Source organism: Dicentrarchus labrax, unplaced genomic scaffold, assembly GCF_905237075.1.
Source record: "Dicentrarchus labrax unplaced genomic scaffold, dlabrax2021, whole genome shotgun sequence".
NCBI classification, from domain to species: domain Eukaryota; kingdom Metazoa; phylum Chordata; class Actinopteri; family Moronidae; genus Dicentrarchus; species Dicentrarchus labrax.
Genome location: NW_026136721.1, coordinates 6,627,575 through 6,647,307, shown reverse-complemented (window position 1 = coordinate 6,647,307; position 19,733 = coordinate 6,627,575). Strand labels below are relative to the sequence as shown.

General features: G+C 39.8%; 1 protein-coding gene across 5 annotated transcripts in view; it reads right to left on the bottom strand.

Moving 5' to 3' along the window:
• LOC127355466 (zinc finger protein 638) overlaps window positions 1-19,733 on the bottom strand; it is a 41,777-nt gene extending 22,044 nt beyond the window's left edge. For 2 of the 5 annotated variants that reach the window (XR_007881761.1, XR_007881763.1), the window contains exon 1: window positions 19,508-19,726. Coding sequence is in view for 1 of the 5 variants with exons in the window: in XM_051386382.1 (XP_051242342.1) it covers window positions 19,508-19,575 (68 nt within the window). In the remaining 4 variants the exon portion in view is untranslated. Of the gene's footprint in view, window positions 1-19,507 lie in introns of all 5 variants that reach the window. The other 3 variants (XR_007881762.1, XR_007881760.1, XM_051386382.1) reach the window with 3 other exon arrangements.

Below are 19,733 nucleotides of genomic sequence, written 5' to 3'. Positions count from 1 at the left end.
GACGTGATCGATGTTGTTGCCAATCATCTCAACAGACATTGGTTAAAGAGGTTACCAGGCCAAATACTCAACGTTCAAATAACTGAAGGAAACATAACAAGCAAGTTAACATGTAATTCCTGATACAAATAACTGAAACAAGGAAGGAAAAGTTGATGACATGATGCAACACTATATATTAGTCTCCGACAGTGAAGTGACCAGTGCTCCAAGGAGTCACTGCAGTTTGGTTCCTTTTACTGCTGCTTCACACACATTTCACTATGTGGAGTAACAATTCCCCAAACAGAAAGGTCCCACAAAAGCATTCTTCAACAGAAACATCCAAGCTTCAGCATTTTTCTTGTTATAAAACAGTGCTGACTTCTCAAAGTGCATTTATTTATTGAAAATAAAAATACAACTACAGCATCCATCTGCACGTCCTCAACTCACAGACATGTGCAGTAAAGGTCTGGAGAAGGAGACAGGGAGATTTAGAGCCCTAAATGAAAATTCTCCTGTCAGTGGCTGAACACTCATCAAAGATTTAATGTCATTTCTGATACAAGGGAGACATCTTTGCATTCTAGGCCCACAGAAGTGCATTTAGATTAAGCAGTGGTCAACATATAGCTAAGAGTGGAGTTAGATTAAGTCAAAAAACTAAAATGGAGAGGATGTCAGCACTGCTTCACAAAGACAACATTAAAAGAAACTATTAAAGCTGCAGTGGTTAACTTGTTTTCATATTTACTGAAACTGTCACTATATCCTGACAGCAGTACATAGATTCTGAACATGAGACAGATAATCTGTGAAAAGGTTCCTCCCGGCCGGTGAGTCCTTGCAGATGCATTAGGAGCACTAGGAGGAGCCAGAGGAGCCTGATTTTCTCACAGATTATCAGTCTCATGTTCTACTGTCAGGATATAGGGAAAGTTATTTCTATAAAACTAACCTACTGCAGTTTTAAGGCTTGAAAGCTGGTGTTTCATTTGTGGGAAATCCCTGCAAGTTTTTTATTCTTTTTAGCTTGCTTGCATTTGTAGAAGTATTCCGATACAAGTCAGACAGTGCTGATATTCAGGTCCAACTCCATGAAGTACTGCCTGTAAGGCTGCAGGACAGCCCCTGCATGATGCTGGCCTACAGCGGGCTGTGCACAGCTGAGATCCAGTGTTTCTGAACGGGCCGAATCTGACAGCTGCTACAACACCCGTGTAACATCTCAGCATTTACAAACCCGTTAAATGCACACGTACACGCTATATACTCACAAACAAAGACAACAGCCCATACAGTGGCACATTCAACGCTGTATTTGTTGACAAATCCTAATGTAGACCGAGAAATAGAGGGCCCACCCTGCGCAGCCCCTCACATACCAGCCATTTTGGTGGTTTCACTGTCTAGCTAGCTACCGTTAGCTACCTATAGGGACGTAACGTTATTTCAGCAGTTTCGGTACATTTTACGCTCGTAGCCTACCACTCCTGAGTCCATAAAACACTCATAAATACCTTTCACAACGAGTCGATGTGAATCTTTGTTGTTACCAGAAAGTCTCGAGGTCTTTTCAGCCAGCAGCCATTTGTATCAAGGTAGCGCTAAGCCTGTGTTCCGCCATTAGGAGGAAACACTTCCGCCGCGAGAATTTCAGAATAAAATTAGCTAACTAACTACTTTTGTTTGGTTTCTTCTCACTCCTTCTTAACAAGGAATTATCTAATTAAAATGTGCTAATTTGCATACTTGTTGCTTGTTTCATTTGGTTGACATGTCAAAGGATTTTACAAGGGGATCTTTTTTAGGAATAAAATGTGATATAAACAAAGCCCTCAGTAAAAAGCAGAATATAGATAGCAATAAAACTGGAGGGTTTGGTGTGTGTAAGTGCTACTGAAGTGCAGATTTTTGGCTCAGAGTGTGTGAAAAAACTCAGTATTTTAATGTACCTATTCAATTGAATAGAACTGAATTCAATTCAATTCAATTCAATTTAATTTTATTTGTATAGCGCCAGTTCATAACAGAAGTTATCTCAGGACACTTTTCAAATAGAGCAGGTCTAGACCGAACTCTTTATAACATTATTTACAGAGACCCAACAGTACCACCATGAGCAAGACCTTTTAAGAGGCAGAAACCTTGGACAGACTCTTCGGCTCTAGGTGGGTGGTTGTCTGTCTCGACCAGTTGGGGTGAGAGAGAGAGAGACAGACAGACAGACAGACAGACAGACAGACAGACAGACAGGGGTGCACAGCAACAACAGTAGCAACAACTACACTAATAGTAGTGACTGATGATGATGAACATGAAGAAGATGATGACGACGACAACAACAACGATGGGGGACAATGAGCAGTGATTATAGTAATATAGTTTCTTTTTTTTAAACCTTTCTTATTTTTTAAAACTGCTTATCTTTTTTTGTTTCTAACCTGTAGCACTTTGAGATCTTTTGATGAAAAGGGCATTGTAAATAGTACTAATTATTATTATTATATTATTATTATTAATAATAATAGTAACTGCAGTAATAATAAGATAAGATAATAAGAATAACTTAATCCACCGCTTAAGTGCAATAATTTAATTTAACTGCTAATTTCTGCTAATGTCATTTATCCACTGTATAATAGCACAATGCCATATACAGTCCTATATATTTATCTATATTTATCCTCTATACAGTTCTCTACATTTATTTTATTTGATTTTATTTTACTTGAATTCTATTTTACTTTTATTCTTATCTAGTAGTATTTTGTATGCTACTGGATACTTGAATTTCCCTCAGGATAAATAATCTATCTATCTATCTATCTATCTATCTATCTATCTATCTATCTATCTATCTATCTATCTATCTATCTATCTATCTCTACTTTCTATATTTAGCTAAGAGTTTATTGTTTATCATATACTGTATTTGTTTTATACCTCTTTTATTTTCTATACAAGTGTTTTGTAAGCTGCTGGAAATTCAATTTCCTTGAGGGAGTCCTCCCAAAGGGATCAATAAAGTGAAGTCTAAGTCTAAGTCTAAGTCTAATAATAATAATAACAATAATATCAGTAATATTAGCAATGTATCTATGTATTTTAAAATTCAATACAGGTGAACAAAGTAAACAAATTAACTAACAGAACTAAAAGTCACTAACAATAACTAATATTTGGTGAAATCTACAGATGCAAATAGACAAAATGTAGTAAAATAAACATGTAAACATGTATTTTCGATGTTTTCCCTATGGAAGCAAAATATGCAAAATTCTCAAAATTGACCAGTGCATGAAAATACATGTTTTTGCTTGTAGTGTAGTTTGGAAGACAATATATGACATATAAACATATTATGGCTATATAATAATAATAATAATGATAATAATTAAAGCTGCAAGCAGCGTTGAGCGGGACCTCGCACTCTACGCAACTCGGGGCGTGCTGCGGCCGCGTCATGTGCCATCGTAACACGTGCGGACCACAACATGAACATTTCATGTAAATCAGATCAAAATTGCCACGCAGCGCTTACTTTCTGTTGCCAGTAGTTGGCGCTATCACTATGTCTGAATATTGTCATGTAGATGTGTTCAGGGCAGGACTCTTATCAGACATTCAACAACACAATTCATCTACAGTTTGTTTTGATTGTGTTCAAATACAACGCGAAAAAGTGAAAATGAAAATCATAATGGCCGACTTCCTGTTGGGTTTGGGTTATGGGTCCAAGAGGCTTTTTTGCTTGTCCCATCATGATACACGTGTACCAATTTTCATACATGTCGGTCTTACGTGTCTTGGGGTCTGATTCTGGGGGGGGCATATCTAATCCATTATGCCACGCCCATCCGCGGGACAAAGACAATACCTTAGTGTTTGCCACAACTGAATTTTGTGAAAAAATTTCATGAATGTTTGGCCATGTTTAGCCCCCCAAAAAGTGTTCAAATGTTAACAGAAAAGCAGATTTTCGCCACGTCGCCATGGCAACAAGGTTCGACAAAAATTCTTAATATTCATGACATGTCTTTGTCATCGTCCTATGAGACTGCTGAGAGAATTTCAGCTGGATCTGGGCAATCTGCTGGGAGAAACATATAGAAGAAAAAATATATATTTCCTTTCACCACTAGGTGGCGCTATCACTATGTCTGAACATTGTCATGTAGATGTGTTCAGGGCGGGAGTCTTATCAGACAAGTGAAGTTTAGTGGAGATTGGACATTGTACACTGAAGTTGAGTAATATCTGTTCATGGTGAATGGTCGAAATTCAACGCAATGCCATGGGCACGCCGTTTGATGGAATGTCGTAAAAAGCACAACTTTTAATCAGGAATGTCTTTAGATTGTGCTGATTAAATTTGAAGTTGATCCAATAAATTCCCTAGGAGGAGTTTGTTCAAATACAAGGCGAAAAATCACAGAAAATGAGCACGGAATTCAAAATGGCTGACTTTGATGCCACGCCACGGACACGCCGTTTGTCGGAATGTCGTAAATAGCACAACTTTTAATCATGAATGTCTTTAGATTGTTCATGGCCTGAAATTGTGTACGGTGCCTAAGGAAGACATAAGGAACTATGGACCCAAGCTTGGTGTCAATAGGACATACCAATGTGGAGAAATGGTCCACTTCCTTTTTTGACAAAAAATTTACAGGAAGTGTGAATTTTATAGCGTGCTTATTTTTTGAAATTTCAAAAATGTTCAAATTACTTTTTTTGCCATGGCGGTCCCCAGGTGCTGGGTGAAGGAGGAACATGAAAAAGTAGTTTAAGGACATTTAGCGCTCTAACGAAAAAAATATATTGGCGGAAGTGGGCGGGACTTATATGGGGAGATTCAGCTCCATTCACCGAACGCGTGGATATAAGGTTTGTGAATGTGCGACAAACTATGCAGAAGTTATTAAGTAACCAAAAAGTCAAAATACTTTTTTCAATAGTAGCGCCACCTAGTGGCCGACCCGAAAGCGACGTATAGAATATCACATTTTCCACCAGGCCTGACAACTTTGCCAAATAAAATTGAGTTTTCGTATATGTTCAGGGGGTCAAAAACGCAATCAAAAGCGTTAAAAATAATAGGTAAGAATAATAATAAGAAACATAGCAAATACAATAGGGTCCTCCAGCACTCGGTCCCTAATAATAATAATAATAATTTAACATAATCATTAGACTTTCATGAGTGTTTCTGTTTCTGTTTCCTCACTAATGCTGCACTAAGTAATGTATTATCACCAGTGCACACACACACACACACACACACACACACACACACACACACACACACACACACACACACATACTTACACACCTGTTAAAGCACTCTGGTTCCCACAGTATTTGTCTCCTCTTTTAACTAGTGTGATGGAGGAGGTGAGAGAAACATTTGTCTGTCATAACGGAACTCCCTCTGCCCTTCTCCTTCTTAATAATCACATTCACAGCCCCCCGTCTCTCTCAGAATGTGTTATTATAATGGTTATTTGTTGAGCCAAGAGAGGGGGCATCTGTCACTCTAAATAAACAGAGGAAACCTGCTGAGTAACTGGAATGACGGAGAGATAATACAGTGCATGAGAGCATGTGATGCAACAGTCTGGGCATGTAAGTAATATCTTGGTTCTCAACCTGTGGTCCGGTGATGCCATGGGGTTATTTAGAGGGTTCCAGAGGGTCCAGAGAAATATTTTCATTTCACAATTGTTTTATTGGCTAATGGTTAGCCAAACACTGTTAAGGTTGAGAAACATTGTTATATAGGTTATTGAGGTTGAAGAGACTTGTTTGCAGTGTTGGGTCAGAGAACTTTACAAATTACATGGCAATTTTTGCATTTGGTAATTTAATCCATTGGATTATATAAATACAATAAAAATTAAACATAGCATTTTATACTAAAAATATGGAAGTTCCAGACATTTTCTTTTTTCTCTTCAAAGACCTCAGAAGTTTCCAATGCAAATAAAATTCCTTTAGGTTCATGGAGCATTGATTATCATAAAAAATATATTTTTTTAATTGTAATATTTTAAAGATGTAATCAAAAATGTAATCAAGTAATGAAGTTGTAATTTAATTACAATCTGTCAGTCTGATTATTATCATTATTTATTTTGTAATCTGATTTTATGTAATCAGTTACTACCCACACTGCTTGTTTGTCAGTTGTTTCCAACACACCCTGAATGTGACAAATGCCATAGGTCCCGTGTGAATGCAGCCAAGAACTTGTTATAACATTCCTAACAGACCAATGAAATCAGTAGGTGCTGAATGAAAATCCCAGTGCTTATGACAAAGTACTGTATATCAGTGGTAAGTGTCATGCCTGGCAAAAGTAAACATTTCTCTGTGTACTACACACACACACACACACACACACACACACACACACACACACACACACACACACACACACACACACACACACACAAAATAGCTTGTCTGGATGCTAGAAGCCTGTCATTACTATGATAAGCCAGCAAGGGGAGACTGATTAACTGGCAGTGAGGCTAAAGAGAAAACCAGGTGACAAAATGAGGTGGAGGGGTGCAGAAATGATGTGTGTGTCTGTTTATTTTAGGGCCAAGGGAGGCATACTGCTGGAAAGAGCAGGAAAAGTTTGGCTAAGGCAAGCTGAAAGATAGACCACCAGGCAGAATAAGTTTCAAGTTCTTTATTGTCATATGCACAATGGTTAGAGAATGGAAGTCACGGACAATACAATTCTTAGTTCTTAGGCAATCTTCAACAATGCTTATACAAATATGTATCAAAAAGCATGTAAGTAAAATTAGAATCTGACACATAAAGATAAAATTACTTTTGTAGATAGCTGTACAGTAATGGTAATAGGTATAATCTGTAATGTACACAGGTTGTGCAGTAATTTATAGTAATATCTATATATGTAATGAGAACATGTTGTAAACAAGTAGGCTACTGTGGTGGATAAACAGCTTAAATAAAGTGACATCCATGTATCAATGCGATGTGAGTAAAGTGTCATAGTGGCAAGCTTGCCAGTCTCACGGCCTTGTGGATAAATCTCTTCCTGAACCTGGTGCTGCGGTACCTTCTGCTGGACGCCAGCAGCAATTGCCATACTGGGCAGTGGTGCAGCTAGTCAGGATACTCAATGGTGCACCTGTACAAGTTGCAGAGGATCTTGGGGCAAATGTTGAGCCTTCTCAAGCCTGCGGAGGAAGAAGAGCATTTGTGTGTTTTGGTGTGGTGAGTCCAGGTCAGGTCCTTGCTGATGTGAAGGAGCCTGAAGCTGCTGACTCTCTCCCCTGTAGTCCCATTGATGGTGATGGGATCATGACTCTCTTCTTGCCACTTCCTGTAGTCTTTGTTTTGCTGATGTTGAGATGGAGGTTATTTTCATGGCATAAAGACATCAGGCATCTGACCCCTTACGACTGTGCCTGGCCACACAGTTGTAAGTGAACAGGGAGACGGCTAAGCATGCAGGCCTGGGGGGCACCAGTGATGACAGTCAGGGTGGAGGATGGTGGCGAGTCAGTGTGAAGGATGGAAGTTCAGGATACAGTCATACAGGCCGGTGTGGAGTCCCAGGTCTCTAAGCTTGATGATGAGTTTGGAGGGCACAGTAGACTTGCCAAAGGGGGGCATGGGAGATGACCTTATATCTGTCCCATGAAGGAGTGTAAACATGGTTAAGCGCACTGTACGTTGGACAGCTGATGTTTTGATGATATCTCAACAGGACTTTTCTCAGATTGGCGTTGTTGAAATCCCGGGCCACAGGATCCGAGCAGCCTCTGGACACACTGTCATGTCGATAACTCCATACAGCTTGTAAATGGACTGTACTTATACAGTGACCTGTACTTATACACTTGACCACTCAATGCGCTGTACACTACATGCCACACTCACCCCATTCATACACATTCATACACTGATGGCAGTGGCTGCCATGCAAGGTGCCAACTGCTCACCAGAACGGAAACTAATTATTCATACAATTTGGGATGTCAGTGGACAGTGTCTTGCTCAAGGATACTTCGACATGCAGCAAAGAGGAGCTGGGGATCGAACCACCAACCTTCCAATTAGTGGACAACCCGCTCTACCTCTGAGCCACAGCCACCCTTTGTCCAGGCCCCCGTACAAATATGTCTGTTCAAAACATTGTGTAAACTCTGTTTCCTGTTAACAACCAAGCTAGCTATGTCATTTAGATAAGATAAGATATACATTGATTAATTCCCCTTAGGAGAAATTCCAGTAGGAGTTTCCATGTCACCATAGCTTTGTGGGTTATTTCCGATGGCTAGTGGGATAGCTAGCTAACTAGCTACACAGTATGCCAACAATCAAGACATTCAGATCAATTTTGCTGTGTCACTTTGTGATAGGACTAAGATATTAAAAACATATGAGAAATGATGTTGGCAATAAGACAAAAACAAAATATAGCCTGCCAAAATAATGTTCCAAAATGTAATTATCTAATGCGCATGTTATATAAGAAAGAAAGAGGAGATGGAAAGAACATAATGTAATCAAATGACTGTAATGTGGTCATCTGTTTCTGCAATGATTTTACACTGCTGGCCCCTCGTAACCTGAATGTCAGGGGTGAACTTTATTAGCAACTAGCCACTGTGTGTCTGCTGTGTGTCTGTGTCTGTGTGTGGGTGTGTGTGTGTGTGAGAGAGAGAGAGAGACAGAGAGAGAGAGAGAGAGCTTTTATTCATGCTGAATCAAATCTGATTGAGTTCTTACATTTCCTGTTCAATTACTAAAAAGTACACTGGGCTAAGAGCAGTTTAGTCCAATTTTGACTCGAAGGTGTTTGATGAATCTGACCACTGACACTGCGAATACTTGGACATATCTACATGTTCAGGATGGACCACATGCTGTGGATAAGCCCTCGTGTTCCCACTCAACTTGATACTTGTGTCTACACCCAGACAACATTCCTGTGCTGAGTCATATGAATGACTTAATTAGATCATCTAGATCAAGTTTTGGCTTGGATGGTGGATACTGGATCAACATACTGGCAGGGGAGACTCTATACCAGTCATGTATGTGTCTGAAAGCAAGGGACGAGATGTAGGATGAAGAAAAGGGAGAAAGGAAGGGTGGCTTTATGTAGCAATGGAGGACTATGAGGGAGTCCAAGAAGAGCAATGTATGTCTGTGGGCTAAAGTGGGAGGCTAGTATACCATGATTCATGATCATCCTGTACCGATGGGAGTCAGCTGGATATACTGAAATTAAAAGAGTGTGATGAATGGACTTAATATGATCCAGATGGCACATGAGATCGTCCTCATACTTGTTCTCATACTCTACTGTATGTATTTTATATACAATACAATAGGCAGTGAGAGTAGGAGTCAAATAAAATGCTGAATGGTGTAGTTGCAGATTGTAACTGAGCTGTGAAACTTGCAAAGGCCCCTATCTACAGCCAGTGTTGGGTTTGTCCGTTCTGGGCTATAGTAGATACATGACAGGTCAACATGGCGGCCTCCATAGAAGAAGAAATAGATATACTTAATTAATCGCCAATGGGGAAGAGGACCCGCTCCCTCTGTAGATCATAGTGTAACAGACCATTTGTTGTCCTCTAGTGTGGGGAATACTGCATTAGTGAACCAGGCTACAGTCATTCTGGAGACAGATAGTTGATTTAGTCTCAGAGCATCAGTGTTTGACAACCTGGGTCCACGAACGCCACCGGCTGTTTTGGTTGCTCGCTCTGAGCCCATTTTCCATAACCTAAGGGGTCGACCTGGGAATGAGATTCAATAATCAACAAAAATGAAAGAAATTATCAAGCAATCCTCATCTGAGAAGTAATGTTACTTCATTATAGTAAAAAAGTGTGATAAAGTGGTCAAAAAGTGACAGTGCTATTGTATATATACGGAAGCCGAGAATGGATGGATTTTTCTTTTTTTAATTCACTGTTATCTCGTGATAACGACTTATTATCTCGTTATCTCGATATAACAGAGATCATTTTCTCGTGATAACAAATTAATTTATTTTGTTATCTTGACATAACAAAGATCGTTTTCTCGTGATAACGAATTTATTCATTTGTTATCACGAGATAATAACAAGAGCTGCCATGAACGGCCTCCTTAGCCACTGGCTGTAGTAAGTAAGTTACACTTTATGTTAGTTTGTTTACTTGACTGGGTTTGTTTAGGGGCTACCAGTTAGCAGATGAGAGGCTGACAAACTCCTATCTATCCAGCCAAAATTATGGCAAAGGTCAAAGGTGTAGATGCATGCAAATGGCTGAGAACAAAAAAATCAGGTTTGGGGGCCTCCATTTGTTATAAAATGATGAATGATGATGATATATAGGAACGGCTGTTCGCATTTTTTTCTGTAAAGTATGATGTTAGTGATGGAAATATATTCAGAATATTGTGCTTTCTTGTAGTATCAGCAGTGGACCCAAACCAATCTGAGTTTGAGACTCCTGCCCTAAATCCTTCTGCCAGTGTACCTGCCAAACCCTTTACTTCACAAACATACATTTTTTTCAATTGTTGACTTCACTCACTCCGTAGCTGCTACACTGGCTGTACTTTATAGGGACAGGTGTTGTGCTGTGTCAATCTAGAACAACTATTTTAAGAGTCTATCACAACTAGAACATATTTATGAAACACATGCACATACTAAAACAATGACCATCAAAATACTTCACCTCAAATGGTATTAAAGACCCTGCATAAGTAGTCAAATTTTAGCTATTTTATCTTGAAGATTTATAGGCCACTTAACTGCTGGCACTTCTCCGAAGGCCATCGGGACATTTAAACAGCAAATTTAGAGGAGGGGTTAGGAAGTTGCTATGTGTGTATGTTAGTGATCTCATTCAGTACCACAGTGAGAGCCAGTTCAAGTTTTACAGCCTTCTGCCAGTCCTCAGTTCTTCAGAGAGATTAGTTTACATGGGTTTGGAGATACTTGGTTTAGAACAGAAATTAAAGTTAACTGTTAGATTTGAAAGTGGGATACAGTTTTATGGTTGGGTTCAGGATTACATTTAGATAAGGGGTTTGGGTGGTGAATGACCAGTTCTGACAAGAAGAGAAAGAGGAATAAGTGTGTTTATGTATGTCTTTATACAAAGAAGCTTATCGTGCTGTCAAAGTGGATTATATACAATTAATTTAACTCTAACTAGAAGTCAAACTGCATTTCAAATCAACCCACCATGTATCCCACACAAAAGCAGCTCGTGCACTGTCACCATTACTGTTGACTTATAGGAGAAGGTGAAGTTGCTGAGTGTTATGGATTCTCTTTGGAAGCTCTGAAGGTCGGGGAATGTTTGAGTGACATGTTGTTGACTATGTGGAGAGATGGTTTGTTACACAGAATAATCTGGGAAGTCATGGTTGGGAGCACTTTGTAAAAGGGCAGGTACTTTAAAAAAATACTTGACAGGCCCTCAGCTGCCAGTGGTTCCTTGAAGGATGCTGATTGGTGAAACCACTGTGGTTCTACAAGCACATTAACTTGAAACATGGCAAGATGGATCTCGTGAATCCATCTGCCTCATAAGGTAGGGGCAAGATGGGATGACATGTAAAAAAAGTTCGGACAGTCCCCTCCAGGACATCCTTTGTCCACTAAACAGCGTTGAAGAAAGACCTTCTAGTGGCAGAAATTATGTATTGTACTATTGAGTAGTGTTTGCACATGCACATGCATCTCTTGATGGAACTGGAATTGGAAGCCAAAGGTGTGGAGGTGAGTTAGCAGCTGATTGTTTCTGTGTATTTGTCCCATGACTTGTTCCGGTGTTTCTTTCCTTTCCACCCTATGCAGTGTACTGTATGCTGGGACACACTCAAGTACTCTGTGTCTCTCCCTCCCTCCCTCCCTGTGTGTCAGGTGAGACGCCTGCTATATTCTCTGTCTCATGACTGTCATCCCAGAACGTCTGAGCAGGACAGGCTCGTCGTAAAGCTGTCTATGATTTGTAGCAGCAGGGTCACGGGAACCCCTCTCCTCTCTAGTGGACTGGACATACCACATTCCTCTGCAATCTATGAATATTTTTACTGGAGACAGCAACCAGTAGAAGGGTACGACAATACCTGCTGGCCTTGAGACGGCAAAAAGCAGTGTCAGTTAACCTCAGAGTTTGCTGTTTGGTAGTTAACCTGTGTAATATGGCTATAGGTGTGTCCCTAACCTGACACGTGACTCACACATCCATGCCAATTTATCTTGTTGACAGCAGCATCACTGTCATAGTCACAGGGCTGTTTTTAGACATAGATGAGCTAGGCAGTTGCCTAGCATGCCACCAGCTGGAGCGAAGCCAAAGAGGAGGTAGAAATGGTAACACTCTCTATGACACCATTATAATGCATTATAAACACACTTATAATACGTTATACAGTGATTATAATGCAATCTAACAGTTATATAATAATTCTAATGTATTACAAAAATGACACAACTAGTGCCTATTTTTTAATGTCATGAGAGTGGAAGATTTAAGTGGTGATTCATTTCATCCTTATTTGCCCTAAATATGCAGAGAGAGATGTAAATGTGTGTTGTGTGCACTGTGATGTAAGTCCCTACATAGTTAGATTCTCACTGTGCCTTTTATGCAAAAGTGCCAGGGGTGCCCTGGTGGCTTGCTGCAGCAGTGATTGGTTCGAGTCCAACCTGTGGCCCTTTACTGCCTGTTGTTCCCTCTCTCTCTGCCCCCTATCCTGTTCGTCTCTCGAGCCACAAAGCTTTATTCCCGACCCAGCAACAAATTATCTAGAATAGCAGTCAAGGTGAATTATACATGCCATTAGCAGTTAATGTGAAGTCAATTAGACTGCAATGGGTTTTCTTGATACAACTCTTTACCACATGGTAACCTGCAGTTTCATCTCCATAAGCAGAACCTTGAACAATACAAAGACGGAGAGTTGGCACTGAATATCTACTCCAAAGTCTCAAGTCAAACGCACAAGCTGCCCCCAAAAATACATAGAAAAAAAAGTGCACTACAGACTCCAGATCGACATGTAGAACCACCGTCACATTCATGAAAAGAAATGCTGAAAGGCCTTTATTGACCAGAAACCAAAATGTCATTGCGCCTCCATATAGGCTAGTAGATATAGTATAAGATGACACACGTCACATCCGAGAATAGAAATGATGGTAGTGATGAAGCAGGATGCAATACTAGACAGTGTCGTGACAGGGATCCAGAGAAAGCCGTTAGCTCACACGTAGTGCTTCCCACATGTCTGGAATATACTTAAGGGCGGCTGGAAGGATGGTGGGGCAGAAGGTGCTAGGGATTTGTATCTTTTAACTATTATATGATCACAAAATTGAAGCGATTGATATTTTGGGGGGGCGGGGTATATTGCAAAATATAACTATAACTACTTATATTGACACTGAGGCTATGCTGTTACAAACTAAGATAACAGCTGTAAAGTCCTATATGCCACTACAGTATGAATAGATAATTCTGTAGGGATTTTAATTCAATAAGATATTATGAAGTGTAATGAAAAAGTAAATATCAGTGCAATATTTTACACATAAAATGAATTAAACATACAATATGTCATTTCTGGTGCTAGAAGGTCTCTCATAACAAAAGACAAAGTTATATGATGTTGTGAAGTAGCATGGGATCATGGGAGTTGTTGTTGTTTTCACCACCATTGTCGTCATTGCAGTCAGTTTCTCCCGGTTAGGATTCCTTCAGTGTTCATGGTTCAGGAGGTTTCTACCGGGAGCCCAATGATCCACAGAGGTCTCCTCTCCAAAACAAACAGACCCGCTGATTAAAACCACTAAACACACTGAATAAAGCAGTTCCACCTTAACAATCACTGCTTCTCCCACGCTGTTGGACAGACAAAGGACGTCCCGGAGGGGCTGCGAGCCGAGCTGCTGCTAACGTTAGCTCAGCTTGTTTCTCTGATAACTTAAGATCCAGACGTCCGATGACTAAAATCCTTCATCCGGTTCAAATCTAGAGTTAAAAAGCACCAAGCACTTTACACTATTTGTTATCTTTGTCGTTTTAATGTAATTCTAATCTGTGCAAAATAAATAAATAAATAAATAAGATGGTAAAAATGTGGCTTGAAACTGGATAAAAAGTCAATGTATGACAGCTTCTGGCAGACAACCACAACACTGACGCATGCTCACAACTATTTATGTTGGTCACAAGCGCATTGGGATTGGAATGCGATCGGATCAGCCACACCACATTTGGAGGTTGTCAGACTCACACCCATAGACATATATACATAGACGCCGCATTGACTGTGGAGCGGCGTGCCTACAGGGCGGCCATCTTGGAACAGGGCTAGCAGAGACAGCGGTGCATCAACCTATGAAGGAAAGAGGAACTCCTCCTTTGGACCGATTTCCAAACATATTGATTTGTTAAAAACGTCACACATGTAGTTATGATACAGGGTGCTTGGATATTTTAAAAATGCTGGTTTTACTACCCAAATACAAATTCTACTTAATGTTATCAGCAGACGAGCTTCTGACAGAAGATTTGTGAATGAAAAGATGCCGGACTTCTGTACGATATATATATCTGATATTCAAAAAGGGTAGAGGCAGCAGATCCTATGTCTACAATAATAATAATAATAATAATGATGATGATAGTGATATAATTGTAATAATAACAATAATAATATATTATTAATATAATATAATGATAAGAATAGTAATAACAGTAACAATATAATAATAATAATGATATATATATATATATATATATATATTATTATACTCAAATGCAATGTATACCCTTCAAGCAATACTTTAAATAAAGACCTGAACACACCTGAACGTTTTCTGGGTTCTTTTCGTTCTATCTCTGTCTGTCTGTCTGTCTGTCTGTCTGACATGTCTGACGTTTGACAAACAAACCTCGTGAAACTAGCTTGACAACTGAGCAATTTATTATCACTTTTATTGTGTAGAAACACCATTCCTCCATAGATGTAATCATAGATGGATGCACTGTAGGAGCGAGTGGCCCTGCTCCAAGATTATTATTATTATTGCTATTATTATCATTATATTATTATTATTATTATGCTATATTATTATTATTATTGCTATTATTATCATTATATTTTTATCGGTCCAAAATTCAGCGAATAATTCTACTTTGAGATTGAGATTACCTTCGTAGGTTGATGTCTATGCTCACGCCCAGCAAACACTGAGACCCTGAATGACTCTTCATGGTTTGAAGATGTATCCAAAGTGAAAAGATGTCCAGGATGTTCCCTGTCCCATGGTAAATGGTAAATGGACCTGTACTTGTATAGCACCTTTCTAGTCTTCCAACCACTCAAACCCCCCCTCCCCCCACCCAAAGTCATGAACAAAACTAACGCATTCATACACTTCACCCACGATGCACACATCAACCTGGCTAGGCATTTAGCTAGTCCCATCGCTAGGCATTTAGCTAGTCTGCCCAAGGTTAAGTACAGAGTGTGCATTCAGCAGCTTTATACATCCTAAAAACTGAAAATATTATGTCAACTTTTGGTTTTACACAGGACACCAACCCGTCTCCTGGGTGAAAGGCCTGTGTTTGACCCATTCACTCACAATGACCGCATCCCTGTGTAGACTTTAGACACCATCCCCATCTGACATCCCACCTCATAACCACGTTGAAGTTTTTGGCCTCTGACTAGAACCATTTTTGGCCTCACCGTCCGAGCAATATTTGCTGGGCATAGTGATCAGATCTCAGCAGGTGTACATGCAGTCCGTACAGTGTGACCGCAGTCCCTCTGCCCAGCAAGATGAAATGCCGCCTCTTCCTGCTAGCTTAAGCCCGGCACGAGGTACAAGTAACAGCAGTAGCAGGCGAGTCTTCCTGCACAAAAAGTGATTTTGAAATAAATAACTGTTTGTGGCATTGCATTGATTTATCAGCTCAATAAACAGTTTCCTAATGAGTTTATAGTCTCAGTCTCTAATGTCAGTCTTCTTCCATACAGCACGATGTTCATTTAGTAAATGATGATGGTCCCATTTAGAGTAAAATAGACCATAAAGCGGTGTATGATTTAGGGCGTGGCTACCTTGTTACTAACAAGTCATTCTCAGTTAGTCCGTCCAGCTCAACGCACCAAAATCTGTTTCTGTGTTGTCTATTTCTCTCCTTAAAAAATATTTTAGTGTATTGTTAAGCTGTAATAAGGAGCCCCTGCCCTACAACAGGCTGAGTCCGCCACTGGGTGTAAATGGGGCCACTGATTCAGGTGGAAGCTCCAAGGACCTGAACAGAGAGACACTTTTCTCTCTGGTCTCCAGCACAAACAATAGTTTAACTAAGGATATAGCTAAGAGGAGGATTGTCATCGTGCAAAAGGGGGGTTTATATGGGGTGGCAATCCCCTGCTGCGAGGCTGTAGTGGAATTTCATCACAGCTTGGCTAGGCACCACATTGCTAAAGCAGACCGACACAGACCAATGGAGAAACCCTACATCAGACTGTTGCTTTTAGGTCTGTGTAGTATGTAGTTCTATAATGACTACAGTTGTAATTAACAAGGTAACCAGACAAACCTACAGTTTTGTGTACTGAGCATTACTACACTGCCAGGAGGTTGTGTTCAGCCAACAATTAGTATTATCTGATACTGCATTGAAATCAGAGGTGACATTATTATCATAGCTTCTTTAAGTGATAAGTATTTAACCGTGGCTGACAATCAGTATTGCAGTGTTTGCATGTGAGTGTGTTTGTTTGTGTGTGTGTGTGTGCGAGAACAAGAGAAGGTCAATGCATGCTGACAAGCAGAGGCTCATGGGATAAGCCTTCCAGATTACAGCTGTCTACACCAAAATGAAAAATGACTGTCTCTGAAAGTGGAAAACACACAAATGTCACTCTGCTTCAAGTAAAATAACTTTTACAGCCATGTTGCTCCCCAGCTGGAGTCTCTATCCATTCACACCTATCTGCCTACCAAACACAAACTGACAGGCGTGTGACAGGGTCTGCCTGAGGTTTCTGCCTCTTAAAAGGAAGATTTTCCTTGTCACTGTTGCCAAGTGCTTGCTCATGGGTGGGAACTCTTGGGTCTCTGTAAATCTCTATTTGAAAACTGTCCTGAGATAACTTTTGTTATGAATTGAATAAAATTGAATTGAATTGAAAATAGTTCAAAATGGAGGAAGCGCTAACATACCTCCTTTTCTTCCTTGTCTCAGTTGATATAGGATTGAGATAGACTGAGTTATCTTTATAATCGCAGCAACACATTAAAGTTCCAGTGTGTAGGATTTAGTAGTATCTACTGTAGAGGTGTATTCAAAAATTGCAACCCCCACACCTCATTCTCCCACTCCAAGCGTGTAGGAGAAACTACGGTGGTGGCAGAACTTGCAAAAATGAACAGCTTTATCTTCATCTTCTTTGCTGTGGTGTGCTGGGGAGGTGGCATCAGGACTAGGGTTGCCAACAAACTGAGCAAGCTGGTGAGGAAGGCCAGCTCGGTGGTTGGGACGGATCTGGACAGTGTGGAGGCTGTGACTGAAAAGACGATGAGAGGGAAGGTGAAAGCCATCATAGACAATTCAATTTCAATTTTCAATTTCAGACAACCCCTTTCACCCTCTCTACACTGAGCTGAGGCAGCTCAGGAGCACTTTCAGCTACAGACTGATCCGGCCAGAGCACTTTGGAGGCTTGTCTGTACCATCAGCCATGAGACTCCACAACGCCACAGCACCCAGTACCTCCCACCCCTACTGACTAAAACTGGTTTAACTTCAACCTATGATGCACAAACTTCTTGCACAAAATATTTATCGTTAATCTTTTGGTTTACACATATACAGTTTATTTAAGTTTTACAAAAAACTGCTCCAAATATTTTGCACACCACTTTATTGCATATATTGTAAATATTTTTCATTTATAGTCTTACATTTTTTTATTATATTTTGTAATATTCACTACACATACACTACATTCCCCTGTGCTGCTATGTCTAACTTGAATTTCTCCTATGGGGGATCAATAAAGGTACATCTTATCTGATCTTATAGCCAGTGGTTCGTCAATTCTGGGCTACTGTAGAAACATAGCGGTTCAACAAGGCAGACTCCATGGAAGGTGACCATCAGCATCTGTAAACATACCTATGAATATTATATTCTATTTCTGCCAATAGATCCTCCTAAATGTTACAAACTGGACATTTAAGTGTCACCACTTTATTATTTACAGACCTAGCCGCTGAAGTTAGCTATTATACACATGCAAGCAATCATGCACAACAAGGTGTCCAAATATACAGTACATTCAAAATGGAGAGGCATTTCCATTACCAACATCCTTACTTGCTATAATGCATTACCCTGATGCCCTGACCCCCTACACTGGCCAAACAACAAGACAGAACACAATTGTGTTTAAAGTGTCATCTGTTTTTGTAGTCAGTTAAACCTATGACTTTGGCTAGACATGGGATTATATGAAAATTTCATGTCACCATTATCTTGGCCAAAATAATTGTAATACACGATATTATCATGAATCTTCCCTTGTCCCCTTGTTCAAAATAAATCAGGAAATCAATATAGGACTGTATGCTGTACAGACAGCTTTTTCAAGTCAAGTCATGTAAGTATATTCACGATTATCAGGATAATGGAAATTCACCACGATAACTGTGGTGTTTTTTATTGCGATACACGATAATATCAAATATTGTCCCATTCCTCGTTATGACTAGTTTCTTCAGAGCAACCCACAAACAAGAAGCTGTGAGGTACAAACAGTGTTCATCAGAACATTTGATATCTTAAAATGTACACTGCTGTAAAATGATATAAAATACTTAGTGCTTCATGTATATGATCATATTTTTGGGAATATATGTATATAGACAAGTCCATTCGGGATCTAGTGTTTTTCAATATATTTCTAACTGTCAATTTTATATCTGTATATACATATATCTGTATCATACATCTCTCTCTCTATATATGTTCTATAAATTCATCACTCCAACTTTTAATTATGACTCTTCACAACATCACTTGTCATTTAAAAATGTGGGTATGGGTTAGATAAGTAGCATGCATACAGTATGCAAAAGTGGTAATGGGTGAGAAGGTGAGTAGGATGAGCGTTGGTATCACTGATAATGTAGGTATTTATGGGAAAGTAATGAAAAAACACTAATAATTTAACACTCGTATCCAGCTTCTCAGCCATTTAACTTCCAAAATGCAAGTGATCTTTCTAAATGCAAAAATAAAGTACATCCTCTTCATCAAAAACAAACATATTGCTGAATCCCTATCTAGTTCATCATGTAATAGTAAGAAGACACAAAAGAAAAACACATATGCCCATCCTCAAACCGCTATTCCATTTTACTGCCCATTTTCCTAAACTGAAGCAGATATTCTGTCCCTGACTTGACCCAAACCCTGTTACTCACTGATGAGCTGCTTTTGGGAGGTTAGCGCTGGTCCCCTGAGCTCGCTTCTTCCTGTTAGTCTTCTGCATCTCCAGACCACTCTGGAAACCCAGACGACCCCCCTCAATGATCCCGGGATTGAAATGAAGGATGAAATGGAAAGAGCTAAGACCGTAGAGTGAAGGAGAGAAGTAGTCCGAAATGTGAGACCTCCAAAGGCCTGTCCTCCACCGTCTACAAAATCACA